General features: G+C 43.6%; 1 protein-coding gene across 1 annotated transcript in view; it reads right to left on the minus strand.

Annotated features, from left to right (window-relative positions):
- LOC139278095 (mucin-2-like) overlaps positions 1–19,440 on the minus strand; it is an 85,435-nt gene that overhangs the window by 11,051 nt on the left and 54,944 nt on the right. Inside the window, exons 29-40 of the mRNA XM_070896753.1 lie at positions 19,335–19,391; positions 18,965–19,024; positions 18,619–18,678; positions 18,037–18,099; positions 17,690–17,749; positions 17,105–17,167; positions 11,515–11,856; positions 10,321–10,380; positions 2,972–3,031; positions 2,390–2,452; positions 2,045–2,104; positions 1,324–1,383 (exon numbers count right to left, since the gene is read on the minus strand). Of these exons, the coding sequence (XP_070752854.1) occupies positions 1,324–1,383; positions 2,045–2,104; positions 2,390–2,452; positions 2,972–3,031; positions 10,321–10,380; positions 11,515–11,856; positions 17,105–17,167; positions 17,690–17,749; positions 18,037–18,099; positions 18,619–18,678; positions 18,965–19,024; positions 19,335–19,391 (1,008 nt within the window). The remainder of the gene's footprint in view (positions 1–1,323; positions 1,384–2,044; positions 2,105–2,389; positions 2,453–2,971; positions 3,032–10,320; positions 10,381–11,514; positions 11,857–17,104; positions 17,168–17,689; positions 17,750–18,036; positions 18,100–18,618; positions 18,679–18,964; positions 19,025–19,334; positions 19,392–19,440) is intronic.

A 19,440-nucleotide genomic window follows, 5' to 3' on the forward strand; every position in this document is an offset into this window, starting at 1 on the left:
GGATTGGGGTAAGCTGATTGAAGACAAGGGATATCCCCTATCCCCTTGGCTGCTCACTCCACTGCGGAACCCCAGGACAGCGCCAGAGCATGCATACAATGACGCACATTATGCCACCAGGTGTATCATCGAGCAGTGCATAGGCATCCTTCAGCAAAGGTTCCGGTGCCAGGACACCTCTGGTGGCACCTTGCAGTACTCTCCTTAACGGGTCTCCATAATCGTCGTAGTCTGCTGCATCCTGCACAACCTGGCCATTATGAGGGGACAGCCGCTGGAGGTTGAGCCAGCAGTACCACTTGAGGAGGAGGAGGTGCAGGAGGAGGAGGAGAAGGATCCCCGTCGCCCCAGAGCTAGGAGGCGTCGACCCATTGCCACCCGGCAAGGGCCAGGTGCAGTCTGACCAGCACCCTCCTGGGAGGGTGCATCCTTACATATATGAAGGTGCCTGACACGTCCCTGAAATCTCCCTCCATGCATTCTGTGCTGGCGGTTTGCCAAGTCTCCCCACATCAAGAAACAGTATTCTTTTTCTGTCCTCCACACCGTCCATCAGTGTCTCCAGCCCCATATCAGTGAACCTGTTTGCTCTCCTTGCACGTCTTACACCAGCTATCCTTCCAGACTCCTTGAATTCTCTTTCCCCCTCAGGGCCTTGCAGCAAACCCTGGCCTTTTTAGCAGCTGGCTTATTAGAATTTCTCAGTAGTGATAACATTCAAATTAAGACAGCCACACAACTGAAAATTCCACTTTGGAAGGGTTCATTAGTGCTGGAACACATTTTTTCACATTTGGAGCTATATTTGGGGCGGCCCAGCGAGGAAACAATTTTGGCGCTAATGTCCACAAAAAGATCGGGAGGAGCACCAGCTTTCCAGCGGTACTGAATTTCGGGGCCATAGTCTTAAAATAAGGGGCCGCCCATTTAAAACTGAGATAAGGAGGAATTTCTTCTCTCAGAGCATTGCAAATCTATGGAATTCTCCGCCCCAGAGAGCTGTGGAGGCTGGGTCATTGAATATATTTAAGATGGAGATAGACAGAATTTTGAGCAATAAGGGAGTAAAAGGTTATGGGGAGCGGGCAGGGAAGTGGAGCTGAGTCCATGATCAGATCAGCCATGATCTTATTGAATGGCGGAGCAGGCCCGAGAGGCCAAATGGCTTACTTCTCCTTTTTCTTATGTTCTTATGTTTCTTATGTTAGAAAAGGGGCTACAAGACTGAACGAATGGACTGACATTGTCTGAAATCTAAATTTGAGAAAAGCACACTGGTGTGAACAGACTTGCTGGTGTATATTGAAAGAAGGTTTCACTTACCCGTTGTAGTGGTGTAAGCAATAACAGGTGTGGTTGTTGTCCCTTTTGTTGTGGTCGTCGCTTCGGAAGAAAAATAAAAACAATCAAAACCACAGCACTCAAGTTTGAAATCTTGCAGTATTGCTCGAGTATCACCAGTTGGCTATTTTATTGATACTGAAGTGCAAAAAATGAGAAAAATGTTTTACTACAGTTACTAACTAGATCAACCTTTTTCTCCTTTATCAAATAAATAAAAACTTGAAAGTGCCAAGACAACATTTGTATAATTGGTTGTGTTTGAAAAGAACTACTTCAAGTACTGGACAATAGACAAAAAAGGAAGAATATTAAAAACCACAACATGTCAATATTTGACAATATTTGATAATGATTCTATTTGAATTTTAAAGCATGCACAGTACCACCATTAACATGAAATGCTTATTGTACATTTCATTGAAAGGTTAGAGAAATATTCAGAAGTTGTTCAGTAAACATAGGTAAACAGAGACAAAGAGAAGCAGAGAGATGCACAAACATCCACACAGTATTTCTCATGCTCAGACTCAGGTCTGGCTTCATTCAAATAGTTAAGTTGTCAACCATTTCCCTTTGGAAGGAATGAGCTAAATATCCACAAGGGGTGAAGTAATGGACTTCCACTGTCTGAGAGATGTTAAAACAAGATTACTTGTGTCACTGGTCTTGCTGCTGGATACCGCAAGAAGCCATCACTCACCCGGTGTGGAGCCAGTCGTGGGCCCAGTTGCAGTTGCTGTCGCTGTTGTAGAGATTCCTTCTAAAGAACATTAAAAGTAATCAAAACCACTTCAATACAATTTAATTAGTATAGTAGTTCTGTAGAGTACCTCCATAAGACTATTTAATTACATTTTCTGCAAAAGTGATGTTCAGAAAAATAAATGTCGATTCAGATGTTTTTAAATTTTCAACCATTTCCCCCCTGAAGAAATTGTCTACAAGACTGAACTAATGGACTGACATTGCCTGAAATTTGAATTTGAGAAAAGCACACTGGTGTGAACAGACTTGCTGGTGTAGACTGAAAGAAAACATCACTTACCCATTGTAGAACTGCCAGTAGACAGAGTTGTGGTTGTTGTCCCTTTTGTTGTTGTCGTCACTTCTGAAGAAAAAAAAATATTTAAAACCGCTGCACTCCGACTGCAAATCCAGCAGGTTTAATTAAAGTTCCGCTGCTAGGTTATTTTATTGGGAAAAGGAGATCATAAATGAGGAAGTTATTGACTACAGCTACTAACTAGAGCTCCTTGCTTCAAATATTGAAGTACAAACAAAAACACGAGATCGATAAATCATCATTTGCATAATTGGTTGTGTTTCAAAAGAAATCTTTCAAGTTACTGGACAAAGAAAATTGGAAATAATATTAGCGGCCACAATGTGTCAGCGAGCATCCTTTGACAAGATTTGAAGATTTGATAATGATTGTGTTGGGATTTGAAAGTATGCAGAGTTTCTCCGTCACCATGAATTGTAAATTGTCGTTTCATTCAAAAGACAGTAAAATATTAAAACTAGTTGAGTAAATGTTAATGAGAAATACTGAGAGGGAGTTGTTGAAATGATAACTTGTGTCACTGGTCTTGCTACTTACTGGATATTGAAAGAAGCCATCACTCACCCGGTGTGGAGCCAGTAGTGGACCCGGTTGTAGTTGCTTTCACTGTTGTAGTGATTCCTTCTGTAGAGCAAGAAAAATAATTAAAACTACTACTTTACGATTATAATACCGACAGTATTCCTCTAGAGTTCCTCCATAGGACTATTTTATTGCACTTGCTGCAAATATTCTTGTAAAAACTAACTGCAGATTCAGATGTCTTCAAATTTTCAACCATTTCCTCCCGAAAAGAAGAGTCTACAAGACTGAACTCATGGAGTGGCATTGTCTGAAAGCTGAATTGGGGAAAAGCACACTGATGTGAACAGGCTTGCTGGTGGATGTCATGTATCTTACATTATTAGATATAACTGTATCCTAACATGCTATACATGACTGTAATAAGATATGACCTGTAACCACCAGCATACCTTACCACCAGGGGTGCACTTGCAAGAGACAGGTATATAAGGACAGGTCTCAGGCAAGTGCAGCATTCCAGAGCTGTGAAATAAAGGTGCAGGTCCAGAGTAACCTTGACTTCACTACATGCCTCGTGTGAATCTGTACTGAGGGGACAGGACTTTACAGTGGCGACGAGTTACGGGATTACAGAATCCACAGAATGGCGAACAACGGATCAAATGAAAAGTACAATGCGGGAGACAATTTGGAGGACTTTATAGAAAGGCTCCAGCAAAGCTTTGTAACCAAAGACTGGTTAGGCGACGATAAGGCAGACAAGAGCAGAGCCCATCTCTTGACCAGCTGTGGCTCGAAAACATACGCTTTAATGAAGGATCTGTTGGCACCCGAGAAACTAGCAAGCAAGTCGTTTGAAGAATTGAGCACACTGGTAAGAGACCACCTGAAGCCAGCGAGCAGCCTACACATGGCCAGACACAGGTTCTACAACTACAGACGCTGTGTGGGCCAGAGCATACCCGACTTTGTGGCAGAACTTCGGAGATTGGCTAGTTTATGTGAGTTTTCCGATGAACTGAGGAGAGAAATGCTGAGAGACTTTTTCATTGAAGGAATAGGCCACGCAGGCATATTCCGAAAGCTCATAGAGACCAAGAACCTGACCTTAGAGGCAGCAGCACTGGTTGCACAGACATTCTTGGGAGGGGAAGAAGAAACGAGGTTGATTTACAATGCAGGTACGACAACTAACGAAATATCAAAAGAAGAAGTTCACAGCACGAAACAAGCTGCTGCCCCCACACACAGACAAAACCGGGAAAACGGGCTCTCGACAGCAGGCAGAAGCCATCAAGCTGCTACCCCCACTCACAGACAAAATCGGGAGAACAGGCTCTCGATAGCAGGCAGAAGCCATCAAGGGCCACAATGCGAGCAATCAATTACAAACTGAGAGAAGCTCAAGAGAGATCAGCCAGACGCAGCTCATTCTTTGGGAACTCTTTGAACAATGGAACAGGTCTGTGCTGGAGGTGTGGGGGTGGGCACTCGTCAAGGGGATGTCGATTTCAGCAGGCTGTTTGCAGAAATTGTGAATATACAGGGCATTTGGCCCGCATGTGCAAAACAACAGCAGCTCGGCTGGTATACGAATCAGATGGGGCGGAAAGCGGACCAGAAGATGGCGGGGACAGTACCCGGGACACCGGTGTACAGCGGGTCAACACGATCAATGGCCGCTGCTCCTACAACAGGACGCCTCCTATAATGATGAGGGTCCTACTCAACGGGATATCTGTCAACATGGAGCTGGATACGGGAGCGAGTCAATCTCTCATGGGCGCTCAACAATTTGAACAACTGTGGCCGCATAAAAGAGACGGACCAAAACTCACAAGGGTCGACACCACACTAAGGACCTATACCAAAGAAATCGTACCAATCCTCGGCAGCGCCATGCTCTCTGTCACACACAAAGGGACAGTGAACCGACTTCCCCTGTGGATTGTCCCCGGAGACCCCCCAGCACTGCTGGGGAGAAGCTGGCTGGCAAAACTAAACTGGAAATGGGATGATGTCCATGCCATGTCATTAGAGGAACGGACCTCCTGCTCAACAGTTATAAAGCGATTTGAATATCTCTTTCAGCCAGGTGTGGGCACTTTCAAAGGGGCCAAAGTCAAAAGCTACATCACACAGGATGCTAGACCGGTCCATCACAAGGCCAGAGCTGTACCCTATGTGATGAGGGAAACGATTGAACACGAACTAGACAGGCTTCTGCGGGAAGGCATTATATCACCTGTGGAATTTAGCGACTGGGCAAGTCCCATTGTCCCAGTCGTGAAGCCTGATGGATCCGTACGAAGCTGTGGGGACTACAAATCTACCATAAACAGAGTCTCCCTCCAGGACCAGTACCTGCTGCCCAGAGCGGAGGACTTATTTGCCACATTGGCTGGAGGTAAACTTTTCTCAAAATTAGACCTCACATCTGCGTATATGACGCAAGAATTGACCGAGGAATCCAAGCTACTCACCACCATCAACACACATCGAGGCCTTTTCATGTACAATAGATGCCCATTCGGCATCAGGTCGGCAGCTGCCATATTCCAGCGCAACATAGAGAGTCTGCTCAAGTCCATCCCGGGGACGGTTGTATTTCAAGACGACATACTTATCACGGGCAGGGACACCGACTCCCATCTCTGTAATTTGGAGGAAGTACTAAAGCGGTTGGATTGGGTAGGTCTACGAGTCAAGAACTCCAAGTGCCTGTTTCTCGCACCCGAGGTTGAATTTTTGGGCAGAAGGATTGCCGCTGATGGAATCCGCCCAACAGAGTCCAAAACAGAAGCCCCGGAATGTCTCAGAACTGCGCGCCTTTCTCGGGCTACTCAATTACTTTGGGAACTTTATGCAGAACTTAAGCACGCTGCTGGAGCCTCTCCACATGCCACTCAGGAAAGGGTGCGATTGGTTTTGAGGGGAGGCCCAGGAACGCGCCTTCAATAAGGCACGCAACCTTCTGTGTTCCAACAGTGTTTTGACTTTCTTTGACCCAGGTAAAAAGCTAGTTCTCACATGCGATGCGTCAGCATATGGGGTCGGGTGCATTTTGCAACATGTCAATAGTACGGGCAAATTACAACCCATAGCTTATGCCTCCAGGTCACTTTCGCGGGCAGAGCGCGGGTACGGAATGGTAGAGAAGGAAGTGCTTGCGTGCGTGTACGGTGTCAAAAAGATGCACCAATACCTTTTCGGGGCCAATTTCGCATTAGAAACTGACCACAAGCCCCTTACGTCCCTCCTATCCGAGAGCAAGGCAATAAACGGCAACGCCTCGGCGCGAATTCAACGGTGGGCACTCATGCTGGCATCCTACGACTATACCATAAGGCACAGACCAGGCACAGACAACTGTCCCGACGCGCTCAGCAGGCTACCCCTGGCGACCACGGAAGAGTCTGACGAACAGGACTGTGAGATAGTCATGGCAATCAATGCCTTTTGAGTCCACAGGTTCGCCCATGATGGCTCGCCAAATCAGAGCCTGAACGGCTAGCGACCCCACGTTATCCTTAGTAAAAAGATGTGTCCTAACCGGTGACTGGGCAGAGGCTCGCGATGCCTGCCCCGAGGAATTAAAACCCTTTCACAGGCGCATGCATGAGCTATCACTACAAGCAGACTGCCTGATGTGGGGCAGCCGAGTAGTCATGCCTCTGCGAGGCAGAGAGGCATTTGTCCGGGAGCTCCACCGCGAGCACCCGGGGATCGTTCTCATGAAGGCCATAGCCAGATCCCACGTCTGGTGGCCTGGTATTGACGCGGACTTGGAGCTCTGCGTCCGAAGGTGCACCATTTGTGCCCAACTCAGCAATGCCCCCAGGGAGGCTCCACTGAGTCCCTGGCCCTGGCCTACCAAACTGTGGTCACGAGTGCACGTAGACTATGCGGGCCCATTCATGGGCAAAATGTTCCTCGCAGTTGTAGATGCATTTTCAAAGTGGATCCAATGCACCATTTTAAACTCGAGCACAACCTCCACCACGGTGGAGAGCCTCGCAACCATGTTTGCAACGCACGGAATCCCTGACATATTGGTCAGTGACAATGGTCCGTGCTTCACCAGCGCCTGTCGCGACTGCTGCTGGCATACAGATCTCGTCCGCACTCACTGACTGGGATCCCACCCACGCAACTGTTGATGAAAAGGACTTTAAAAACAAGGCTCTCATTAATCCTCCCAGCCATGCACAAAATTGTTGAGGCAAAGCGCCATAAGCTGACTGAGTACCATGACAGAAATTCGAGGGGGAGATGGAATGAGATAGGGGACAAAGTGTTTGTACTAAACTATGGCAGGGGTCCCAAATGGCTTGCAGGGACAGTAACGGGCAAGGAAGGTAACAGGCTACTGGTAGTACAAATGCACAATGGCAAAACCTGCCAGAGGCATGTGGATCAAGTCAAAAGCAGATTTACCAACAAGACTGTGGAACCAGAGGCAGACTACAATGTGGAACTCGCACCACACCTGGTGGACAGACAGAGGGAACAACCTGAGGAAAGGGCAATCCCAACAGAAAGCCCAGGTGAGGCAACAACAATCATACCAATCGAAACAGACAGCCCAGGCGAGGTACCAGCAACCACACCCAAAGAAAAACAGACACCAAGGCAAACAACTGAACCACAACTCAGACGCTCCACGCGAGAGCGTAGACCACCTGAGAGACTGAACCTATAAAGACAACATAAGAACATAAGAACATAAGAATTAGGAACAGGAGTAGGCCATCTAGCCCCTTGAGCCTGCTCCGCCATTCAATAAGATCATGGCTGATCTGGCCGTGGACTCAGCTCCACTTACCCGCCCTCTCCCCATAACCCTTAATTCCCTTATTGGTTAAAAATCGATCTATCTGTGACTTGAATACATTCAATGAGCTAGCCTCAACTGCTTCCTTGGGCAGAGAATTCCACAGATTCACAACCCTCTGGGAGAAGAAATTCCTTCTCAACTCGGTTTTAAATTGGCTCCCCCGTACTTTGAGGCTGTGACCCCTAGTTCTAGTCTCCCCTACCAGTGGAAACAACCTCTCTGCCTCTATCTTGTCTGTCCCTTTCATGATTTTAAATGTTTCTATAAGATCACCCCTCATCCTTCCAAACTGCAACGAGTAAAGACCCAGTCTACTCAATCTACCCTCATCTCCGGAATCAGCCTGGTGAATCATCTCTGTACCCCCTCCAAAGCCAGTATATCCTTCCTTAAGTAAGGTGACCAAAACTGCACGGAGTACTCCAGGTGCGGCCTTACCAATACGCTATACAGTTGCAGTAGGACCTCCCTGCTTTTGTACTCCATCCCTCTCACAATGAAGGCCAACATTCCATTCCTGATTACTTGCTGCACCTGCAAACTAACCTTTTGGGATTCATGCACAAGGACCCCCAGGTCCCTCTGCACCACAGCATGTTGTAATTTCTCCCCATTCAAATAATATTCCCTTTTCCTGTTTTTTTTCCCAAGGTGGATGACCTCACACTTTCCAACATTGTATTCCATCTGCCAAACCTTAGCCCATTCACTTAACCTATCCAAATCACTTTGCAGCCTCTCTGTGTCCTCTACACAACCCGCTTTCCCACTAATCTTTGTGTCATCTGCAAATTTTGTTACACTACACTCTGTCCCCTCTTCCAGGTCATCTATGTATATTGTAAACAGTTGTGGTCCCAGCACCGATCCCTGTGGCACACCACTAACCACTGATTTCCAACCCGAAAAGGACCCATTTATCCCGACTCTCTGCTTTCTGTTTGCCAGCCAATTCTCTATCCATGCTAATACATTTCCTCTGACTCCGCGTACCTCTATCTTCTGCAGTAACCTTTTATGTGGCACCTTATCGAATGCCTTTTGGAAATCTAAATACACCACATCCATCGGTACACGTCTATCCACCATGCTCGTTATTTCCTCAAAGAATTCCAGTAAATTAGTTAAACATGATTTCCCCTTCATGAATCCATGCTGCACCTGTTTGATTGCACTATTCCTATCTCGATGTCCCGCTATTTCTTCCTTAATGATAGTTTCAAGCATTTTCCCCACTACAAATGTTAAACTCACCGGCCTATAGTTACCTGCCTTTTGTCTGCCCCCATTTTTAAACAGAGGCGTTACATTAGCTGCTTTCCAATCCGCTGGTACCTCCCCAGAGTCCAGAGAATTTTGATAGATTATAACGAATGCATCTGCTATAACTTCCGTCACCTCTTTTAATACCCTGGGATGCATTTCATCAGGACCAGGGGACTTGTCTACCTTGAGTCCCATTAGCCTGTCCAGCACTAACCCTCCTAGTGATAGTGATTGTCTCAAGGTCCTCCCTTCCCACATTCCTGTGACCAGTAATTTTTGGCATGGTTTTTGTGTCTTCCACTGTGAAGGCCGAAGCAAAATAATTGTTTAAGGTCTCAGCCATTTCCACATTTCCCATTATTAAATCCCCCTTCTCATCTTCTAAGGGACCAACATTTACTTTAGTCACTCTTTTCCGTTTTATATATCTGTAAAAGCTTTTACTATCTGTTTTTATGTTTTGCGCAAGTTTACCTTTGTAATCTATCTTTCCTTTCTTTATTGCTTTTTTCGTCATTATTTGCTGTTGTTTAAAATTTTCCCAATCCTCTAGTTTCCCACTAACCTTGGCCACCTTATACGCATTGGTCTTTGATTTGATACTCTCCTTTATTTCCTTGGTTATCCACAGCTGGTTATCCCTTCTCTTCCCGCCCTTCTTTTTCACTGGAATATATTTTTGTTGCGCACTATGAAAGAGCTCCTTAAAAGTCCTCCACTGTTCCTCAATTGTGCCACCGTTTAGTCTGTGTTTCCAGTCTACTTTAGCCAACTCTGCCTTCATCCCACTGTAGTCCCCTTTGTTTAAGCATAGTACACTCGTTTCTGACACAACTTCCTCACCCTCAATCTGTATTACAAATTCAACCATACTGTGATCACTCATTCCGAGAGGATCTTTTACTAGGAGATCGTTTATTTTTCCTGTCTCATTACACAGGACCAGATCTAAGATAGCTTGCTCCCTGGTAGGTTCTGTTACATACAATAAGACCTTGGGAGAGGGTGATGTCATGTATCTTACATTATTATATATAACTGTATCCTAACATGCTATACATGACTGCAATAAGATATGACCTGAAACCACCAGCATATCTTACCACCAGGGGTGCACTTGTAAGAGACAGGTATATAAGGACAGGTCTCAGGCAAGTGCAGCATTCCAGAGCTGTGAAATAAAGGTGCAGGTCCAGAGTGGCCTTGACTTTACTACATGCCTCGTGTGAATCTGTACTAAGGGGACAGGACATTACAGCGTATATTGAAAGAAGACTTCACTTACCCGTTGTAGTAGTGTCAGCAATATTAGGTGTGGTTGTTGTCCCTTTTGTTGTAGTCGTCACTTCGGAAGAAAAAGAAAAACATTCAAACACTGCACTCCAACATTAATCCAGCAGTATTGAGAATTTCACCAGTATTTTGTTGTTTGTTATTCGTTGATGGGATGTTGGCATCATTGGCAATGCCAGCATTTATTGCACATACCTACTTGCCCTTGAGAAGGTGGTGTGAGCCTAAAACCACTGCAGTCTGTGTGGTCAAGGTACTCCCACAGTGCTGTTAGGGAGGGAGTTCCAGGATTTTGACCATACGATGATGAAGGAATGGCGATATATTTCCAAGTCAGGGTGGTTTGTGACTTGAAAGGGAACTTGGTGGTGACGGTGTTCCCATGCGCATTGTGCCCTTATCCTTCTACGATTTAAATCACGGGTTTGGGAGGTGCTGCTGAAGAAGCCTTGGTGAGTTGCTGCAGTGCATCTTGTAGATGGTACACACTGCAGACACGTTGCACTGGTGGTGGAGGGAGTGAATGTTTAAGGTAATGAATGGGCTGCCAATTAAGTGGGCTGTTTTGTCCTGGATGGTTACGAGCTTCTTGAGTGTTATTGGAGCTGCACTCATCCAGGCAAGTGGAGAGTATTCCATCACTATCCTGATTTATGCCTTTTAGATGGTGGAAAGGCTTCGGGGAGTTAAGAAATGAGTCACTCACCACAGAATACCCAGCCTCTGACCTGCTCCTGTAGCCACGGTATTTATGTGGCTGACCCAGGATATTGGTATTGGGGGATTCGGCGATGGTAATGCCGTTGAATGTCAAAGTACAGTGGTTAGATTGTCTCTTGTTGGAGATGGTCATTGCTTGGTACTTGTGTGATGCAAATGTTACTTGCCACTTATCAGCCCAAGTCTGAATGTTGTCCAGGTCTTTTTGCATGCGGACACGGACTGCTTCATTATCTGAGGAGTTGCGAATGGCACTGATCACTGCAATCATCAGCGAACATCCCCACTTCTGACTTTATGACGGAGTGAAGGTCATTTATTGATACTGAGGCACGAATGATCAAGACATGTTTAACTACAGCTATTAACTATTTATCCTTACACCTTTGACTGCTTGATGTAATTAGTCAGCTTTGATTTAACATACGGAATACATTATTAATTTGGACACAAGTTTCTCATTTACCAGAAACCATATTTGTACTGCTGGTTGTTGTGGTCATTGCTGTTTGTTTCTCGCAGCAAACTCGAATTTGGTAGTCATAACAAAACTTGGACTCCTGCAAATCATTTTCTGAGACTATGCAGGTGAGACCCGTGTCTTTGTCGCACGTCACATTGTCTGGTGAGTCGCTTATTGGCCTCTCAGGTTCATCAACGAATTGACAGTGAATGATAGTAATTTGATCAAAAGGGGAAGAACAGTGTTTATTGTTTCGGGGGTCTAGTAATTCATAATCTCCTGGGCTGTCACTGGAAGGTGTATGTTCATTAAACCAGCGGGACCATTCGCCATGGCAGACAACCTCTGTAACAGAAAAGGAGGAGAACATATTAGACCGTCATGATCCAACCAAAACTATGAAACATAAATATGAGAGCAGCAAGGCAGCAGTTGCAGAGTGTTCGAAAAGAAGTCTTTCATACAACTGGACTAAAACAGGAATAGGCACAATATTAGCAACCACAAAATGTCAAGGGAACAATTTTTGACAATATTTGTAAATTATTCGATTAGAAATTAGAAGTATGCAGCCCATGAGCATCATCGTGACGTGCAAATTGTGCATTTGAGTAGCTGCTTGAAAAAATATCATAAAAAAGTTGAATGTGAGAATAAGTGGAGACTAAATGAGACAGAGATGGCGGCAGAGAGGAATTTTATAGATAAAACTGTATAAGCATAACTGCTCTTCAGGGCGAGATTGACACAAAAGTGGTTTTGTCATTCTTGTGAAAGTGCTATTGCTTGCAGATTGAGATGTACTGAACTTTTCAATTAATTCCATTCCAAAGGATTGGGCAACAGGTCTGCAGGATTGAACTGAGGGACTGGCAGTAATTGAGACTCCCCCCCCCCCACCCCAGTGGACTACTGTTCCACCTAGTGGACTACTGTAGTAATGCAACTACTGATGTAAATACAATAAAAGGATCATGTAGCAAGGTCACATGTCCTGCCAACCAACAGAGAGACTTTGAGAGGTTCTTTGTTTTGCAGAACAGCTAAAAATCCAAGGTAAATTACAAGCATAGTTGGCTGAACTGTTGACATTGCCAGAGTCCAGATGGCTGCGCCTATGTGAATAATAGGGCATTGGGTGAGTTCCATCATGACCGAGAGACTTTCGGAGCGTATGTGGAGCAGCTAGAAATGTTTTCAACCGCGAATAGTATCGTCAAAGTCCCTGCTGATGAAAACCATAACCGGGCTATTTTAGAACGGAAACTGGCTATTTTCTTGATGAAGAAGGCCATGAGGTGTATGAAACTCTGAAAAATGTACTGTTCTGGTCAAGCCAAAGGACATGCCAGTGATGGAGATTAGAACAGCACTACAATCCTGAGCCCCTGGAAATTGCTGGAAGTTATCGTTTTGGAAAATGAGATCAATTTATTGATGAGGGTATCAATGAGTACATTGTAGCTTTAAAAAAGCTACAATGCCATTCACTGGCATTTTGGAAAATTTCAGAACCAAGCATTGCATGACCGCTTTGTGGGATGAAAAATGAAGCAATCAGAAGAAAGTTGTTGACAACCCACAACTTGACTTGATTTAGCTTGTCAGACAGCTATGTCGATGTATATGGCACTTCCGAGAATTTTGCACCATTTCCAGTCGTCAGACAACTGAGATGAATCGCCTACAGGTTATAAGTAAAAGGCAAAAGCAAAATATTGCAGATGCTGGAATCTGAAATAAAAACAGAAAATGCTGGAAATCTCAGCGGGTCAGTCAGTATCTGTGGAGAGAAACAGAGTTAACGTTTCGGGTCGATAACCCTTCGTCAGAAAGTAAAAGGCAGTTGGGCCCCAAGGCCTCAGCAACTGGCCATGGTAACAGTACATTGAAGTTATGCTATCGATGCCTGGGACAACACATTTCTCAAAACTGTCCATAAGTGAAGGCAGAGTTTTTCTTCTGCAAGAAAACAGGACACCTTGCAAAGGCATGTCGACTGAAGAGCAGACCGACTTTCAATGCGAGAAGTAAATATCACGAGACACTACATAGCATTGAAGACGAGTAACAGGACGAGGTGGTTCTGGAGATACACGTCATTAGGTGCACAAGGGTATCTAACAATAATTCGCGACGTATTGTCATGCAAGTAGACGTTGCAGGAACCGGGATATCAATGGAAATAGACACTGGTGCATCCGTGAGCGTAGGACCGGAATTGCTATATTTTGACAAGTTACCTGATTTTCCACTAGAGAAATCGAAGATAGAGCTGTGAGGCTACTCAGGAGAGAAAATTCCTGTTGTAGGACATATCACCGTTCCGGTGAAATACAAAGATCAGTTTCAGAGCTTGCCTCTCACAGTAGTGGCAAGAGACAAGCCTGCTTTGGTAGGTAGAAATTGGTTGGATCGAGATTTTTTGTGTGGAATCGAAATTTGCATCGAAAGATGACGTCATCAAGCAGTATTCGAAGGTGTTCCACGAAACAGGCAGTCCACCCAAAACCTCCAGGCCAGTGTCAGAGAACAGAAGGACGCTAGACCAGTTTACTGCAAGCCACGTCCCGTACCATATGCAGTCAAGGAGAAAGTTGAGCAAGAACTCAAAAGATTAGAAACTGAGAACATTATCTCCAAGGTAGATCTAAGTAATGCTGATGCTATGTCAAGGTTACCATCCCCATCACAAGTTACAGCCAACAGGGAAGAAGTGTTCTATTTTTCACACATTGATGAGCTGCCAGTCGCAGCTGAAGAGATTGGTCGAGCTACCAAACATGACCCAGTTATATCAAAGGTGTATGATTACATCGCAAATGTCTACCAAACCAGTTATTCAGCCATACTTCGTTCGTAGAAATGAATTATCAGTGGATAAAGATTGTATCATGTGGGGTGCAAGAGTAGTTATCCCAAATAAGTTCAGGCCCAAATTGTTAGGAGATCTTCTTGACCAGCTCCTGGGAACGTGCTTGACCAAGAGTTTTGCACACAGATATTTATGGTGGCCAGGTTTAGATAAAGATACAGAATACATCATTAGTCAGTGTACAACATGTCAATTGGTGAGCAAGAAACCACCAACAGTATTATTACAGACATGGAAATGATCTCCCCGGGTGTGGCAAAGGTTGTATGTAGATTCTGCTGAGCTAGAAGGACAACAATTGTTCATTGTGATGAATAGTCATTCAAAGTGGGTAGAGGTATTTTTGATATGTAAAATAACGTAAAACATGAAACAATTTGCCAAGATTTTATTCTTTATATGGCCTCCCAGAAGAAATTGTGTCTGATAATGGGCTGCAATTTTGTTCAGACAATTTGCAGTTCATGAGCAGAAACGGAGTGAAACATACCAAAATTCTGCCATACCAACCTGCTTCAAATGGGGCAGCAGAACGCACAGTACAAATTGTAAAACGTGCATTCATCAAGCAAATGTTGGATCCAAATCCAAGGAAACGGCAGTTGTCGTTGGATCACAAATTGGCAAATTTTCTAATTACTTATCATAATGGTCATATTTTAACTACAGATGCGGAAGGAGTTGAAAGTTGGAATGATTCGATTATTTCTGATGAGTCAGATCATTTTGTTATAAGTAGAGTACCAGTAGCAAATGCTACATCAGATGTACTAGAAACAAGTCCAAGAGAAAGTCAGAATTTAATTCTGAGTCTGAAGTTGTAGCAAGTCAAAATGTAGATCAAGGGCTGCCCTGGAGAAAAACTCTCCTCAGGTGCAGCTTAGAACGAGACTAAATTCGACAACAAGTTTGGACGGTTCTGCTCAAGAGCGAAGGTATACTCTTCGAAATAGAAAACCAGTGATTAAGTTTGATTTGTAAATGTGGAAAAATAAGTCCATATCTTTTTGTTGTGTATACCATGCAAGTTATTTATAATGATTATTTTATGATTACTTCTTCATTAAGGAGGTAGAAGTACAACAGAGCTCCCGCTAGTGGATTACTGCTCCACCTAATGGACTACTGTGGTAATGCAACTACTGATGTAAATAATATTACAACAAAAATACCAACATTATTCCTCTGGAGTTCCTCCATAAGACTATTTTATTGCTCTTGCGGCAAACATTGAAAAAACGAACTACAGATTCAGAAGTCTTTAAATATTCAACCATTTCCCTCCAAATGAAAGATCTACAAGACTGAACTAATGGACTGGCATTGTCTGAAAGCTGAATTGAGGAAAAGCACACTGGTGTGAACAGACTTGCTGGTGTATCGTGAAAGAAGTTCTCTTGAATGCATTTTAAGAATTCCGCAACCTCTATATCCTTCACACTATATTTATCCCAATCAATATTAGGAGAGTTAAAATCCTCTACTATTACTACCCTATGGTTTTTGGATTTCACAGCAATATTCCGACATGTTTGCTCCTCTATCTCCCTCCCACTGTTTGGGGGTCTATAATACACGCCCAGCAATGTGATTGCCCCTTTATTATTTTTCAATTCGACCCATATGGCCTCATTTGATTATCCCTCTAACATATCATCCCTCCTCATCATTGTAATAGTTTCTTTAATCAATACTGCGACCCCTCCCCCTTGCCCCTTTTTAACCCCTTTCAGTCTTGACTGAAAATCCTGTAACCAAGAATATTGATCTGCCAAACCTGCCCCTCTTTCAGCCATGTTTCTGTCATGGCTATAATGTCATATTCCCAAGTACCTACCTGTGCTCTTAGCTCATCCGCCTTATTCGCTATACTCCTTGCATTAAAGTATATATCATTTAGCACAGGAAGACCTCCTTGATTACTACTTACTAACGCTTGTTTCCTCTGTCTTACAGATTCGCTTTCTAAATTCTAATTTCTGATTTACTTCCTTCCCTACTGAATTTGTTCTCAGGTTCCCATCCCCCTGCCAAGCTAATTTAAACTCTCCCCAACAGCACGAGCAAAAGTCCCCGCGAGGATATTGGTCCCGGCGCGATTGAGGTGCAGCCTGTCTGGTTTGTACAGGTCCCATTTGCCCCAGAAGCGGTCCCAATGCCTCAAGAATTTAAAGCCCTCCCTCCGACACCAACTCTTAAGCCATGTGTTCATCCTCTCTATTCTTCTATTGCACTCATTAGCACGTGGCACCGGTAGTCACCCAGAGGTTACTTCCTTTGAAATCCTACCTTTTAATTTTCTTCTTAGCTCCCTGATTTCTGCCTATGTCATTGGTCCCGATATAGACCATGCCTCTAGCTGCTTACCCTCTCCCCCTCCCACTTCCCCGCTGCCCCCACCCCGCGCCAGAATACCCTGCATCCGCTCTGTGACATCTTGATCCTGGCACCAGGGAGGCACCATACCATTCTGGAGTCACGTTTACGGCCGCAGAAACGCCTTGCTATTCCCCTAACTATAGAATCCCCTATCACTGGAGCTCTTTTATTCTTCGTTCCAATGTTCAGATGTTTTTAAATTTTCAACCCATTTCCCACCTGAAGAAAAGGTCGAGAGGACTGAACTAATGGACTGACATTGTCTAAAAGCTGAATTAGAGAAAAGCACACTGGTGTGAACAGACTTGTTGGTGTATAGTGAAAGAAAGCTTCACTTACCCGTTGTAGAACTGCCAGTAGACAGAGTTGTGGTTGTTGGCACTCTTGTTGTAGTCGTCACTTCTGAAGACAAAATATACATTTAAAATGGCTGCACACCGACTGCAAAGGCGACAGTGCTAATAGAGTTTCACTGCTAGATTATTTTTATGGGGAACTGAGATGATAAATGAGGAAATTATTGACTACAGATCATAACTAGGTCTCCTTACTTCAAATACTGAAGTGCAAACATAAGCACAAGGCCATGAAAGCAGCATTTGCATAATTGGTTATGTTTCAAAATAAATCTTTCAAGTTACTGGACAAAAGAAGATCAGAAAGAATAATAGCAGCCACAACCTGTCAGCGAACATCCTTTGACAAGATTTGATAATGATTGCATTGGAATTTGAAAGTATGCAGAGTATCCTTGTCAACATGAAATGTAAATTGTGCGTTTCATTCAAAACACAGCAATATACTGGAAACAAGTAAAGTAATCATTCGTGAGTAAGCAGAAACTCCAGTGTCTGGGAATTGTTAAAACAAGATAACTTGTGCCACTGGTCTTGCTACTGGATATTGAAAGAAGCCATCACTCACCCAGTGTGGAGCCAGTAGCAGAGCCGGCTGTAGTTGCTTTCACTGATGGAGAGATTCCTTCTGAAGAATAACAAAAGTTATCAAAACCACTTCAATACAATGTAAATGCCTATTGTATCTTTGTAGAAGTCCCTCATGAGACTATTTAATTACACTTTCTGGAAAACTGATGTTGAAAAAAAATTTACGTAGATTCAGGTGTTTTTAAATTTTCAACCATTTCCCCCCTGAAGAAATTGTCTACAAGACTGAACTAATGAACTGACATTGTCTGAAAGCTGAATTTGAGAAAAGCACACTGGTGTGACTAGACTTGCTAGTGTATATTGAAAGAAAACATCACTGACCCGTTGTAGTGGTGCCAGCAATATTAGATGTGGTTGTTGTCCCTTTTGTTGTAGTCGTCACTTCTGAAGAAAAAATATATATTTAAAACGGCTGCACTCCGACTGCAAATCCAGCCATGTTAATAGAGTTCCACTGCTCGATTTTTTTAATGGGAAATGGAGATAATGAATGAGGAAATTATTGACTACAGTTAATAACTAGGTCTCCTTACTTCAAATACTGAAGTGCAAACATAAACACAAGGCCGTGAAAGCAGCATTTGCAGAATTGGTTATGTTTCAAAACAAATCTTTCAAGTTACTGGACAAAAGATCAGAAAGAATGTTAGCGGCCACAACGTGTCAGCAAGCATCCTTTGACAAGATTTGATAATGATTGTATTGGAATTTGAAAGTATGCAGAATATCCCTGTCACCATGAAATATAAATTGTACGTTTCATTCAAAAGACAGTAAAATATTACAAACAAGTTAAATAATCGTTAGTGAGTAAGCAGAGGCTCCAATGTCAGGAAGTTGTTGCAACAAGATAACTTGTGTCACTGGTCTTGCTACTGGATATTGAAAGAAGCCATCACTCACCCGGTGTGGAGCTAGTGGTGGACCCGGTTGTAGTTGCTTTCACTGTTGTTGTGATTCCTTCTGTAGAGCAAGAAAAATAATCAAAACCACTACATTACGACAAAAATACTGACAGTATTCCTCTAGAGTTTCTCCATAAGACTATTTTATTGCTCTTGCTGCAAACATTGTTGAGAAATAACGAACTGCAGATTCAAAGGTCTTTAAATATTTAATCATTTTCCCTCTAAATGAAAGGTCTACAAGACTGAACTAATGGAGTGGCATTGTCTGAAAGCTGAATTGGGGAAAAGCACACTGGTGTGAACAGACTTGCTGGTGTATAGTGAAAGAAGACATCACTTACCCGTTGTAGTACTGCCAGCAATATTAGGTGTGGTTGTTGTCCCTTTTGTTGTAGTTGTCACTTCAGAAGAAAAAGAAAAATATTCACAATTACTACACACAAACTTGAAATGTTGCAGTATTGAGAGAGTTTCAACAATGCGCTATTTTATGGATACTGAAGTGCAAGTAATGGGAATTTCTATTTGCTAGTGACTAACTAGGTCGCTTTATTTCTTCTCCAGTTAAAGGATAAAAGAAATTAAAATATTACAACCAAGTTACGTAAACATTATTGAGTAAGCAGAGACCCCACTGTCTGGAAATTTTTGAAATAAGATGACTTACGTTACCCGTCTTGCTACTGGATATCGAAAGAAGCCATCACTCACCCGGTGTGGAGCCAGTAATGGATCCGGTTGTCGTTGCTTTCACTGTTGTTGTGATTCCTTCAGTAGAGCAAGAAAAATAATCAAAACCACTACATTGCGACAAACA

Source organism: Pristiophorus japonicus, chromosome 13, assembly GCF_044704955.1.
Source record: "Pristiophorus japonicus isolate sPriJap1 chromosome 13, sPriJap1.hap1, whole genome shotgun sequence".
Taxonomy (NCBI): Eukaryota; Metazoa; Chordata; class Chondrichthyes; family Pristiophoridae; genus Pristiophorus; species Pristiophorus japonicus.